We start from the raw sequence: 15,126 nt of genomic DNA, 5'->3' as shown, positions 1-15,126 counted from the left end.
GATATATTGTGATGACGTAGGCTATATTACTTTTTTAAATATAGTTGTTTCAAAGGTCTGCATCAGTGGCTTGTAGGCTATGCAGTCTCTCAATCCAAGATGGCAGCATGTCAAGTCGTTTGTCTGTGATTAGTGTCTGTGATTTTAACCTACTAATAACAATTAATTTATAGTGGCACAAATCTATACTTTCCTTGTTGTGTAGTGCAAACTACTTAGTTTTGCTGGTGTAAAGATAGCGGGTCTCCCCCAATTCGAATAATCTTTTAATCGGCATTTGCACTTCTTTACTCAAAGTTTACCTAAGTAACCCTCCCTTTCCCTCTGCTGAGTGTCTCATCCAAGCTGCTCCTCTTCGCTCTCCACCTGGCTGACAGCAGCAGCTCAACAATCCCCAAACCGTTCTCTCAATCCACCCCCAATCTACTCACACACAGACTCATACATGCACACACAGTCCCTCTCTCCCCGTACCTTTCCTTAGCCTTTATTTCTTAAATCTCTCAGAGAAAATGTCAATTTCAGTGGTATTGCTTTGCGGACTGACATTACCGAACCCTGGAGAAAATAAACATTGCTGCAGGGTGAGTATATCGGACAATGGGCGCCTGTTGTCTAAAATTGATGGGGTTAGGATTTTGGCTTTATCAACTGATGCAGTTGTGTTTTCTGAAACCTGGCTCCGCAAGTCTCTTCTTGATAAGGATATTTGTATAAAATGGTTACAGGGCTTTGTACAGTGTGTATCGCACTGATTGATTTAAAAATCAAGGTGTGGGTGTGGCTATACATGTAAAAGCCTACATTCCTTGTAAGTGTGGTAAAGTCAAACTATTTGACAACAGTTGGAATTTCTTGCTTTGAATCTCTGTCCCTGGTATACTTTTAATTACAAAGCCATTGTGGGTTTACTACCATTTTAATTCTTCGGAAATGTGGTGGGTACTATTCGTTCCCAGGATTTATTTTGCTAACGGTTCCAATTTGGTAAAAGGGCCTTTATGTACTCTGCACCATTGGATTGGAACGCCTTACAAATTACTTTTATTTAAACTGGAAGAACTTGTCCCGATTGGTGTTTTTAAATCATTTATGAAGGATTTTGAGGCGGATTCCTTGACCTGTCAATGTTTTTTTATTTGCCGTTTTATGATTTCGTTATTGATTTCTTACTAGAGGTTGACCGATTATGATTTTTCAACGCCGATACCGATTATTGGAGGGCCAAAAACCCTGATACCGATTAATCGGACAATTTTTAAAGATGTATTTGTAATAATGACAATTACAACAATACTGAATGAACACTTATTATAACTTAATATAATACATCAATAAAATACATTTAGCCTCAAATACTCAAATACTGAAACATGTTCAATTTGATTTAAATAATGCAAAAACAAAGTGTTGGAGAAGAAAGTAAAAGTGCAATATGTACCATGTAAGAAAGCTAACGTTTAAGTTCCTTGCTCAAAACATGAGAACATATGAAAGCTGATGGTTCCTTTTAACATGAGTCTTCAATATTCCCAAGTAAGAAGTTTTAGGTTGTAGTTATTATAGGAATTATAGGACTATTTCCCTCTATACAATTTGCAATACCGATTTCCGATTGTTATGAAAACTTGAAATCGGCCTTAATTAATCGGTCATTCCGATGAATCGGTCGACCTCCAGTTCTTAGTAGATGACTTGTCGTTTTCATGTTGTCTGTCTGTAATTGTGTAATGACTTGGTGCTGCTAAGCTTGGACAGGACGCTCTTGAAAAATACATTTCAAATCGCAATGAGTCCTTCCTGGTTATATAATGAGTTTTTTTAAATGCAAGGAAGCCAGGGGATGCTAAATGTGTTAGTTAATTAAACGGTCATTTACCGTGAGACCGGCAGTTAATTGCTTGACAATCACTGGCTGACGAAATTGACCGCCACAGCCATAGTTTTGAGTTCGCAAGAAATGCATTTCACTGCACTTGTGCATGTGACATTAAAACTTAAAACTAAATGCTAAAATGTTAAGTGCTAAAATGTGGGTTGTGTATGCACTTCTAGTCAAGTTGGCCCATACATCTCATGTTGGAAAATGATTGCATAATATGACTTATTATCATAATCGATATCAACAAATCCAATCACCTATGATGGATCAGAAAATGATCCGATGACCTGGATAAGGACACCTCACGTCAACACCTGAAATTGTTCCACACATTAACACACTACCTGGACAATGGAAACGAGAATACTCACCAACAGGCTTTTGTGCTTCAAGGCTCTTTCCTTTGTAGGTATCAAACAGGTTGAGAGACGCATACTTGGATTTGCCATCCTTCCCCTTTGCAGTTTGCCCAGAGCGCTCTGACATTGCGCTGTCCGCTCATTGAGTAAGGTGAGCCCTGAGACTGGAAGAGAGAAAGAGATGAAGACATTTGACACCATGTATGCGTCACTGAACGTGAAGGTAAACGTGGTGTTGAGTTGATGCAGGTTCTAAACAACAAAACGAGTCCCGATATCCAGTCTTTTCTTAACAGTGTATGCATTACAAAGTTTGTAGTGTGGACAGACAGAGGGGGGGACAGTGCTCAGAACAGGTCAATAACATTAGAGACCAATGTGTGAGCAGAGCTAGCACGTGAACAGTACATTGCCATGAACAAGTCAACACAGGAAATACTGTACCGAGAGAATAATGCGATCCATGGCATAGTTTCCATGGTGATGCATTATAAATTATGTTCACTTTTTCTAGGACTGCCTTGAGAGGGGTTGCCTCCATGGCAACAACACCAGGGTTGAGCCCATTTTCCAGCTCACCAATAAAATCCACTGGGCTGATATCGGTCCAATTCATAAAGATTTGGCTACAGCTAGAGAGTTGTTCTGTGTCTGTAAACGGATCATATTACAAAAACAATATCCGTCTTTGTAGGCGGCGCAATCTTGTTTGGGGAAAATGTTGCCCCCTTGTCATGTTACAAAGATGGAGGTCAAACTGCACATTGAGTTGATGATTATCAAATGAATTAACGGGCAACTGGGGCCCTCTGTAGCTCAGTTGGTAGAGCATGGAGCTTGCAACGCCAGGATGGTTTGTTCGATTCCTGGGACCACCCATACGTAACAAAATGCAGGGGGTCCGCGGGCAGATCTCAAAATATATATAGTACCAGACAAAAGTCATTCCAAGGGTTTTTCATCTAGAATGACCCAGAAAATACATACCAACCTACCTACTGTCTCTGTGTGCGTCACCCAAAACAACAGTCCTGTTTGTGCTGGTACTGCACGGTGAGAATGTCAGCTTTGTCACATGTTGCTGGGCTGGTTTCACTACAACAGGACTCATCTCTCTCCGCAACTGCACTGACTTGACTGGTGACCCTCCACACAGTATAAATATTTATGTAAAATAGTGACAGAAAATCTGCTTCTATTTGGGGAGAAGTTTTTTGTGATGTAGGGGTTTCATCACTCTACTGCACATGTACATTTGAGTCCTTGTGGCAAAAAGTAGAATGCTTGATATATGATTTGATTTCAGAACAATAAGGATGGATTTGTCAAGATTAGAATGAATGTATAGTACCAAAGGTTTGGACACACCTACTCATTCAAGGGTTTTTCTTAGTTTTTACTATTTTCTACATTGTACAATAATAGTGAAGACATCAAAACTATTAAACATTTGGAATCATGTAGTAACCAAAAATAGTGTAAATCAAATTAAAATATATTTTAGATTCTTCAAAGTAGCCACCATTTGCCTTAATGACAGCTTTGCACACTATTGGCATTCTCTCAACCAGCTTCACCTGGAATGCTTTTCCAACAGTCTTGAAGGAGTTCCAACACAGGCTGAGCACTTGTTGGCTGCATTTCCTTCACTCTGTGGTTCAACTCATCCCAAACCATCTCAATTGGGTTGAGGTCGGGTGATTGTGGAGGCCAGGCCATCTGATGCAGCACTCCATCACTCACAGTCTTGGTCAAATAGCCCTTACAGCCTGGAGGTGTGTTGGGTGAATGTCCTGTTGAAAAACAAATGATAGTCCCACTAAACGCAAAACGAGATGGGATGGCATATCATTGCAGAATGCTGTGGTAGTCATGCTGGCTAAGAGTGCCTTGAATTCTAAGTGAATCAGACAATGTCACCATCACACCTCCTCCTCCATGCTTCACAGTGGGAACCACACATGCAGAGATCATCCAGTCACCTACTCTGCGTCTCACAAAGACACATCGGTTGGAACCAAACATCTCCAATTTGGACTCTAGACCAAAAGGACAGACTTCCACCGGTCTAGTGTCCATTGCTCGTGTTTCTTGTCCCAAGCAAGTTTCTTCCGCTTATTGGTATCCTTTAGTAGTGGTGTCTTTGCAGTAATTTGATGTGAAGGCCTGATTCATGCAGTCTCCTCTGAACAGTTGATGTTGAGATGTGTCTGTTACTTGAACTCTGTGAAACATTATTTGGGCTGCAATTTCTGAGGCTGGTAACTCTAATGAACTTATCCTCTGCAGCAGAGGTAACTCTGGGTCTTCCTTTCCTGTGGCGGTCTTCATGAGAGCTGGTTTCATCATAGCGATTGATGGTTTTTGCGACTGCACATGGAGATACTTTCAAAGTTCTTGAAATTTTCCAGATTGACTGACCTTCATGTCTTAAAGTAATGGAGTGTTGTTTCTCTTTGCTTATTTGAGCTGTTCTTGCCATAATATGGACTTGGTATTTTACCAAATAGGGCTATCTTCTTTATACCACCCCTAGCGTATCACAGCTGCTTGGCTAAAAGTCATTAAAGGAAAGTATTTTCACAAATTAAAAAGGTACACCTGTTAACTTCTTGGTGACAGCAGGGCAGTATTGCGTAGCTTGGATGTATAAGGTGCCCAGAGTAAACCGCATGCTACCCTGTCCCAGATGCTAATATATGCATATTAGTAGTAGTATTGGATAGAAAACACACCGCAGTGTCTAAAACTGTTTGAATGAGGTCTGTGAGTATAACAGAACTCATATGGCAGGCAAAAACCTGAGAAAAATCCAACCAGGAAGTGGCTAATCTGAGGCTTGTAGTTTTTTAACTCAACCAATATCCCACTGTATCTACAATAGGGGCTATGTTGCACTACCTAAGGCTTCCACTAGATGTCAACAGTCTTTAGAACTTTGTTTAAGGCTTCTACTGTGAGGTGGGACCGAGAGAGGAATGAGTCAGGTGTCTGGCAGAGTGCCACAGGCTCGTATCGCACAGTCACGAGAGAGTTAGCTCTCATTCCATTGCTTTTCTCCAGACACAGGAATTCTCCAGTTGGAACATTATTGAAGATTTATGATAGAAACATCCTAAAGATTGATTCTATACTTAGTTTGACAAGTTTCTAAGGGCTGTAAACGGAACTTCTTGAACTTTTCGTCCGATGTTCGGCTGGACCTGAACGCGCTATTGGATTTGTTGACCAAACGCCCTAACAAAAAAAGCTATTTGGACATAAATTATGGCCATTATCGAACAAAACAAACATTTTTGGAACTGCAAAAGTAAGTGAATATTTATAATGCTTTTTCTGACTAATGTTGACTACCAAATATGGCGGATATCTTTTTGGCTGCTTTGTTGTCTGAACGCTGTACTCAGATTATTGCATGGTTTGCTTTTTCCGCAAAGTTTTTTAAAAATCTGACACTGCGGTTTCATTAAGGAGAAGTATATCTCTAATTCCATGTATAACACTTGTATTTATCAACATTTATGATGAGTATTTCTGTAAATTGATGTGGCTCTCTGCAAGATCACCGCGTGATTTAGGACTCCTGAACGTAACGCGGCAATGTAAAATGAGATTGAGATATATATGCACTTTATTGAACAAAACATACATGTATTGTGTAACAAGTCCTATGAGTGTCATCTCATGAAGATCAAAGGTTAGTGATTAATTTGATCTCTATTTGTGCTTTTTGTGACTCCTCTCTTTGGCTGGAAAAATGTCTGGGTTTTTCTGTGCCTTTGTAGTGACCTAACAATCGTTTGTGGTGCTTTCGCTGTAAAGCCTTTTTGAAATCAGACACTGTGGCTTGATTAACGATAATTTTATCTTTAAAATGGTGTAAAATACTTGTATGATTGAGGAATTTTAATTATGAGATTGTTGTTTTGAATTTGGCGCCCTGCACTTTCACTGGCTGTTGGGGGGTGGGACACTACCATCACACATATCCCGTGAGAGGTTAATTGAAATGCATTCCAGGTGACTACCGCATGAAGCTGGTTGAGAGAATGCCAAGAGTGTGCAAAGCTGTCATCAACGGAAAGGGTGGCTACTTTGAATGAAATATTCTTATTAAATACTTTTTTCTTTACATAGTTCAATGTGCTGACAACAAAACCACACAAAAATGATCAATGGAAATCAAATTGATCAACCCACAGAGGTCTGGATTTGGAGACACTCAAAATTAAAGTGGAAACCACACTACAGGCTGATCCAACTGATGTAATGTCCTTAAAACAAGTCAAAATGAGGCTCAGTAGTGTGTGTGACCTCCACGTGCCTGTATGACCTCCCTACAATGCCTGGGCATGCTCCTGATGAGGTGGCGGATGGTCTACTGAGGGATCTCCTCCCAGACCTGGACTAAAGCATCCACCAACTCCTGGACAGTCTGTGGTGGATGGAACGAGACATGATGTCCCAGATGTTCTCAATTGGATTCAGGTCTGGGAAATGGGTGGGCCAGTCCATAGCATCAATGCCCTCCTCTTGCAGGAACTGCTGACACACTCCAGCCACATGAGGTCTAGCATTGCCTGGCATTAGGAGGAGCCCAGGGCCAACCGCACCAGCATATGGTCTCACAAGGGGTCTGAGGATCTCATCTCGGTACCTAATGGCAGTCAGGCTACCTCTGGCGAGCACATGGAGGGCTGTGCGTCCCCCCAAAGAAATGCCACCCCACACCATGACTGACCCACCGCCAAACCGGTCATGCTGGAGGATGTTGCAGGCAGCAGAACGTTCTCCACGGCGTCTCCAGACTCTGTCACGTGCTCAATGTGAACCTGCTTTCTTCTGTGAAGAGCACAGGGCGCCAGTGGCGAATTTGCCAATGTTGGTGTTCTCTGGCAAATACCAAACGTCCTGCACGGTGTTAGTCTGTATGCACAACCCCCACCTGTGGACGCCGGGCCCTCATACCACCCTCATGGAGACTGTTTCTGACCATTTGAGCAGACACATGCACATTTGTGGCCTGCTGGAGGTCATTTTGCAGGGCTCTGGCAGTGTTCCTCCTGCTCCTCTTTGCACAAAGGCGGAGGTAGCGGTCCTGCTGCTGGGTTGTTGCCCTCCTACGGCCTCCTCCACATCTCCTGATGTACTGGTCTGTCTCCTGGTAGCGCCTCCATGCTCTGGACACTACGCTGACAGACACAGCAAACCTTCTTGCCACAGCTCGCATTGATGGTCCATCCTGGATGAGCTGCACTACCTGAGCCACTTGTGTGGGTTGGAGACTCCGTCTCATGCTACCACTAGAGTGAAAGCACCACCAGCATTCAAAAGTGACCAAAACATCAGCCAGGAAGCATAGGAACTGAGAAGTGGTCTGTGGACCCCACCTGCAGAACCACTCCTTTATTGGGGGTGTCTTGCTAATTGCCTATAATTTCCACCTGTTGTCTATTGCATTTGCACAACAGCATGTGAAATTTATTGTCAATCAGTGTTGCTTCCTAAGTGGACAGTTTGATTTCACAGAAGTGTGATTGACTCGGAGTTACATTGTGTTGTTTAAGTGTTCCCTTTATTTTTTTGAGCAGTGTATTATATTAAGTTAAAATAAGTGTTCATTCAGTATTGTTGTAATTGTCATTATTACAAATAAATAAATAGGCCGATTAATCGGTATCTGCTTTTTTGGTCCTCCAATAATCGGTATCAGCGTTGAAAAATCATAATCGGCCGACCTCTACTTAGGTTACTAAATGATTCGATGTGATAGTGAAGACATTAAAACTAGGAACTATTATTCAACAATGTAGAAAATAGTAAAAATAAAGAAAACCCCTGGAAAGAGTAGGTTCCCAGACTTATGACTGGTCCAGACACCCTAGCCATAAACTGTTCTCTCTGCTACCGCACTGCAAGCAGTACCGGAGTGCCAAGTCTAGGTCCAAGAGGCTTTTAAATAGCTTCTACCCCGAAGCCATGAGACTCCTGAACAGCTAATCAAATGGCTACCCAGACTATTTTTCCCCCAGCTACAACTCTGTTATTATCTATGCATGGCCACTAACACCCCTACCTGCATGTACACAATTATCTCAATTACCTCGACACCGGTGCCCCCACACAATGACTCTGTACTGGTACCCCCTGTATTTGGCCCCGTTTTTGTTAATCACTGCTGCTCTTTAATTATTTGTTTTTCTTATCTCTTACTTTTTTCTGAATTTTGATTTCTTAGGTATTTTCTTAAAACTGCATGGTTGGTTAAGGGCTTGTAAGTAAGCATTTCACTGTAAGGTCTACACTGGTTGTATTCGGCACATGTGACAAATAAAATTTGATTTGGATTTGATTACTGTATGTTTACAGAGGCAATGAATTATGGCCAAAGGAATAAGTTTAGGGGGTGTAATACATTTTAGAGGAATACTATTACATTGTGTATTTTTTTTTGCCCTGCACAAAATGGGTCTGGGGGGGCTCACAGTGATATTGGTATGCACAGTACTCTGCCAATTATAAATTGTTCAACTCAATATTTCTTGAATTCCCCCAAAATCGTATTTACATAAATGCTCTGTAATTTAAAGTAACTGTCCATTGAAAATCTCACTTTTAAATGTTCATATTCTGTTTGCTCATACCCAAATAAAGTTGTTGACTGATCTTATAATCATAGCTGTGGCCAATGCATAAATTGGATTTTAAAAAACACTTAACTTCTCTAGGATAGGGGGCAGCATTTGGAATTTTGGATGAAAAGCATGCCCAAATTCAACTGACTGCTACTCATCCCCAGAAGATAAGATATGCATGTTATTTGTAGATTTGGAATTGAAAACACTCTGAAGTTTCTAAAACGGTTTGAATCATGTCTGTGAGTATAATAGAACTTATGTAGCAGGCGAAACCCAGAGGACAAACCATTCAGATTCTTTTTTTGAGGTCACCCTCTTTTCAATGGGTTTTCATTGGGAATACAGATTTCTAAGGGACTTGCTTGCAGTTCCTACCGCTTCCACTGGATGTCACCAGTATTTAGAAATTGGTTGGGGTTATTCCTTTGTGTAATGAAGAAGTACTGCCATCTTGAACCAGGGTCACTTCATGTGTACTGTTTGATAGAGGCGCATGACCAGAAAGCATGCTTGAGTTTGTTTTCTTCCTGTATTGAACACAGATCATCCCGTCTTCAATTTTATCGATTATTTACCTTTAAAAAATACACCTAAAGGTGTATTACAAAAGTAGTTTGAAATGTTTTGGCAAAGTTTACAGGTAACTTTTGAGATATTTTGTAGTCACGTTGCGCAAGTTGGAATGGGCGTTTTTCTGGATCAAACGCGCCAAAGAAATGGACATTCTGGATTATATATGGACAGAATTAATAGAAAAAAAAAGGAACATTTGTGATGTTTATGGGACATATTGGAGTGCCAACAGAAGAAGCTCGTCAAAGGCATGATTTATATTTTTATTTCTGCGTTTTGTGTCGCGCCTGCAGGGTTGAAATGTTCTCTTTTGTTTATGGAGGTGCTGTCCTCAGATAATAGCATCGTTTGCTTTCGCCGAAAATCCTTTTTGAAATCTGACATGTTGGCTGGATTCACAACACGTATATCTTTAATTTGGTATCTTACATGTGTGATTTCATGAAGTTTATTCATGAAGTTTATTTCATCAAGTTTATTTTTATAGGAATTTATTTGAATTTGGCGCTCTGCATTTTGGCCAAGAGGGACGCTACCATCCCACATATCCCAGAGGTTAAAAAACCCAACTCAAACTAAAAAAATGCTGGTTTCCTTGAGGATTACGTCATCCTCCCGAGGAGGATGAGCTGACTAATCAGCGGTCTACTCGCATGAATATTGACAGGTAAACGCCCACACCATTCTGTTGTTGTGGTACGCCCACACACTATTCCAACACAGAAAAGGCTGTTTTAAACATACGTGACCACAATTTCTTTTGTGAGAAAACTCTCATATTGTAATTAATTATAGGTCATATTTCATAGAATTACACTGGAGAGTACTATAAGCTTTAATATGGCAAAGTTCTCGCTCTGCCTCATGGAAAAATGTGTAGAATTGCAGGATTGGTGCTGAGCGATTAGTGCCTTTTGAGGTCGGTTCGGTTTCAGTTAGATTATTAACCATAGAAAGATTTTCGATTTCAATAATATTTTTTAAACATTAAATGCACTATGCATTGTTGGTTGAATGCTGTAGCGCAGAATAAAACAAAAGTCTCATGATAGATTATCACTTATTAACCATTATTATATACAGACCGGACAAGTAGCCGCCACAATGGAATATGGTCATCGTAGTTAATCATCACGTTTTCTGCACTAAACTATGTCGAAAATTGGCCTGTTGGAAACTACAACACCTTACTGCATCACACAGTACGACATGATCGGATTTATCTCAAGAAACTGCAGCGCAAGGTGCGTATTGAGATCACAGTAAACAAATTCAATGTCATTTAAATAATTTTACTGCAGTTGGTCAAATAGTTCAAAAATCTCCTCAGCGCCCTGCAGGATATTACCTTTAAAGCTGTGACAAATGTTTTGCTGCCCCATAACAAAATGTGTAGAATTGCAACAAATTAGCTTGGAAACGGTAATATTTTCTCTCCAATGCCAAGAGACGGACCATTAAAATGTTCCTTCCCGGGGCCCGAGACATCAAGTCATGGTAAAACACCTTGTATGTTATTTGTATCTCACTCAATTATGAGGGGTACCTTATTACTTTGCCATCATAGAAGGGTTCCCCGACCTCAAGAAGTTTGAGAACCCTTGTAATAGTGCACTGCAAACCACAAGAGCAACTGACAAGATAACTTGACCCATTTAAAAGACTGCAACAATATTATTAGAGACCAGTAGGCACCCACCATTAAATACACTACATGATAAATAAAGGATGTGTTCAATGCACATTTGTACGACGTAAAGATATGAGTTAATGGGATAAATGTACTTTTAGTCATACTATTGTCCCAAACACTGCCAAATAGCAGCACACCTTGTGTGCCTCAATACCCCGATGAGATTAGAAAATTAGGTCGTGGGATGGCCGGCAAATAACATGTTGTTCAGGGATTAAGAGGGCAGATAAACAAGCCATCAATGTAATACACCAGGAAAGGGCCTTGTAACGCAAAAAGGTGTTCAGGGCCAGCCACAGCATGCCATCATAACAGCACACTCAAAGGCAAGGGTCAGCACAACACAGTCCAAGTATACCACTTCACCAAAAATAGTTGCTAGCATAAACATCACATTGTCTGTAGCCATAGTTAACTCTGAACAGCAATCTAATACGGCCTCCATATTCACGTTGGGAGGGGGACTGCGATGTTTCGTAATGCATACCCAGATAAATTGCGGTGGTGAAATTAGTTTAGTTTACATTCCTCGTTGAATCACAGTGAATGCGTCAATCAACTCAGTTTTTAATGCTTTAGTATAGATTGTATAAATCCCAATTTCTAGGAACTATGCGATTTGGCAAATTATTTTATGAAGAGAACAAAACAAAATGGCGGTGCGGGTAGGCCATCTGCATTATAACAAACCGGTTAGCAATTAAGCTAGCTAACTATACGATGCAAACATTGCATGTAGCTATGACCCACGCCGTGATACACATGGGCATGGTTGTTCTGCAACAAGATTGTATAACTATACAGTAGAACCAATATATCTAAATTAGTAACCTAGCCATCTGTAATAGATCTCTCTACATCTCGCCCTGCTATGAACCAAACCATCCAGCTAATAGCTAGCTAACCAACACTATTGTCGCTAGCGAGTGACTGTTAGCCGATGCTAACGTTAGTTAACTAATGTTACCACATTAGCACAAATCTAGCGGTTGCCATCGTTACATTTCAACTATAATATAGTTAGCTAGCTAGCTAATATTTTACATCAGGAAATACAAGATGTAAGTACTAACCTGGTCTTGTCCCGACTTGTCTCGAGTTGTATCGCAGAATAATGTAATCACGTTAGCCCTCTACTAACTAACGTTAGCTAGTTTATTGCTCACGCTGTCGCTGGCAAGTAACGTTTACCCTAGCTTGCTAGCAAAATTACCACTCTGCTAGCTCAAACTACAAATTAATTAACGTTATAAAATAAGAGAGGGGATATTGGAGATTGATGTGTGTAAAGCGGCTTACTTGTAGTCCTTTTTCTTTTTCCACAAAACCAATGAAAAAGAAAAATATTACAGGAGAGCTTAATCCGTCACTACAAGAGCCGTCAACGGCTACTAGAGACGGTAGTGCAGAGGGGGCGGAGGGCACACAAAGAGGGCGGGGTCAGATTAACATCATGAATTCTGAATCCGCATGTTGTCCTATCAAATCTAACATTTCGGATTATTTCAACATTTTGCATGGATTTAAATCACGCCCTATCCTACATTGTCAGGTCGAGTAGCCAAATAATGTATTTTACAGCGCTCTGATCAGCGAACCGTGTACTGGGTTTATTTCGTCTCACTGTCTGGTTGCTATTTATCAACACCAAAACAAAATCAAATGTGTGTTTTTCACTCACAATATAATGCAATTCAATAGTTTATGTTTTACACCTCTTGATCAGTTCTCATGCATGACCAAAGCGTTAAAGGGGAAGTTCACTCATTTTTACGTGGCCTTGATTTCACTATTTTTGATGTTTGTAGTTGATCCCCCAAAACTGTTTTAACATTTTAATATATTTTATTATTTTTATCTTGAGCACAATTTTTTTTAGCGAATGCAGAGACATTCAGAATGTGATTCTGATGTAATATGAGATTTTTGGAGTGTTTTGGAGCTTTTTCTAACATGCTTTAGACACATTTTCATAGTGCATTGTAGTCAATGGCAAGTGATGACTCAAAAAGTGACAACCAATTTTCTCTGACCAAACGAAAAATAAACAAAATACAGTTTGGGGGATCAACTACAAGCACATAAACAGTGAAAATAAGGCCACATGAAATGGGCGAACTTCCCCTTAAAAAAACGGTCAATAATATTAGTAATTCATTCATTTATTAGTAATTCATTCATTCAATTATTCATTAATATATTAGTAATTTCATTCATCAATTCATTGTTGACTATAGACAGGCAGCACTATCCTGATGCAGCACAGGGGCTGTATCCATAACAAAACATTTTTAATAGTTGATTATAACTTGTGGATGAAATACTGAAACTATTCCCATTCTTCAACACTTTGAGACAGCATCTCAATATTGGAATTATGACCTAGATAGTTTGTGTGTATGCATTGATATGTAGGCTACTTGTGCCTTCTTTCTTTTTTTAAATGTATGTAGTTCTGTCCTTGAGCTGTTCTTGTCTATTGATATTCTGTATTATGTCATTCTGTATTGTTTCATATTTTGTGTGGACCCCAGGAAGAGTAGCTGCTGCTTTTGCAACAGCTAATGGGGATCCTAATAAAATACCAAATAGATGTGAAGCTTTTCGAGAATGCTTTTTAAATGCGAAACATGTATTTTGATGGAAGGTCTAAGATGTCAAGTAACAATTGCCTCTCTTCCTTTTTGAATTTAATGCATGGAAAATATCATGTGTAGCAACATTCAGGTAACCTTAATTATCAAGGTCAATGTTTTTTTTTTAAGTAACTCAATTACTTTTACTCTAAGTACTTTTTAATTGAGGTACTTTTGACTTTTACTTGAGTAGTTTTTTTTAAACATCATTTTTCTTCTACTTGAATAAAATGTCATTAAAGTAACATAACTTCTACTTGAGTAGGATATTTCAGTAATCTTTCCACTTCTGACTTTGATTAGCATAAAATAAAATAATTTCATGTTCTGTGAGTTCTCTCTATTTCCCATGCATGAACAGTTTCAGTATGTCAAGATGGACAGTAGACCTATTCATGAAGATTACGAAAACATATGCAGATGATAGAGTAGCTTTCAAGTGGGGTAATTGTTGTACTTTTTTTTCAGTGTCAACGCTTAATTAAAGTATTTATTTTACGAATTGTTTTACTCTCTCCTCCATTAAGTTGTTTTTGTTGTTGTTGCATTAACTAGCTCTATGTAACATAAACACACAGTAATCAATGTCAATCGAGACATTGATCTTGAAAGATAATTTGTTTGGATAGAAAACAAATCAACCTTGAGTTTGGTCATAAAAACAGCTAAAGTTAATCATTAGTGTCACACCAGCATTCGCTTTGGCTCCCCCTCCTGTCCAGCTCAGGCATTCGGCGTTGCCGGACTTCAAGCTGCTGCCGAACCCAAAATACCCCTGACTGCAGTGTGCAATTCGGGGCCTGGCTCAATGTGGGTGGAGTCCCACGTTTGACCCCACCAACTTTATTTTTTGTCCATCTGAGGTTTGACAGTCACACACGGAGTACACAGCAGATGTGTTGTAACACCTTTTGCTTCATGCTATATTTTGAGACAAGCTACTGATATTGTTGCAGTGAACATACTTGTTGTGTAAGTCATGTACTCTTAAAATTGTGTTGATAAATGTTATAACTTTGCAATTATATTATTTAATTGAGCATATATACACACACACACAGTTGCTACCTGTCTTGATTTATACTGCTATTTACTTTCCTCATGAAAATGGAGACAGACTATACCACAGTGACAAGCTGAATGTGCTTTTACATTAAGTTCTACCAGCTACAGTACAGAGATCAGAGATTCGGGTGACTTCTATGTCATCTTTGCTAAACAATTGAAACAATTAACCCAGCAGACAAAAACAAGGTTTGACCCCTCTTCAAAAATGGCTTCACTCCTGCTCCTCAAAAGAGACAGACAGTAATGTTCTTGTTGTCAACTGCCTCAATGTAGAACA

At 39.8% G+C, this 15,126-nt stretch overlaps 1 protein-coding gene across 3 annotated transcripts in view; it reads right to left on the bottom strand.

The window, feature by feature from the left end:
- Positions 1-12,582, bottom strand: part of LOC112264964 (protein PRRC2A-like) — a 53,549-nt gene extending 40,967 nt beyond the window's left edge. For 2 of the 3 annotated variants that reach the window (XM_024441901.2, XM_042295739.1), the window contains exons 1-2: positions 12,219-12,559; positions 2,254-2,405 (exon numbers count right to left, since the gene is read on the bottom strand). In XM_024441901.2, coding sequence (XP_024297669.2) covers positions 2,254-2,368 — 115 coding nt within the window. In that variant the 5' untranslated portion in view covers positions 2,369-2,405; positions 12,219-12,559. Of the gene's footprint in view, positions 1-2,253; positions 2,406-12,218 lie in introns of all 3 variants that reach the window. The other variant, XM_042295738.1, reaches the window with a different exon arrangement.
- Between the last annotated feature and the right edge of the window lie 2,544 nt (positions 12,583-15,126).

The sequence above is a fragment of the Oncorhynchus tshawytscha genome, linkage group LG13, assembly GCF_018296145.1.
Source record: "Oncorhynchus tshawytscha isolate Ot180627B linkage group LG13, Otsh_v2.0, whole genome shotgun sequence".
NCBI lineage: Eukaryota > Metazoa > Chordata > Actinopteri > Salmoniformes > Salmonidae > Oncorhynchus > Oncorhynchus tshawytscha.
The sequence above is the reverse complement of the archived record's forward strand: the minus strand, read 5'-3'. Positions and strand labels throughout refer to the sequence as shown.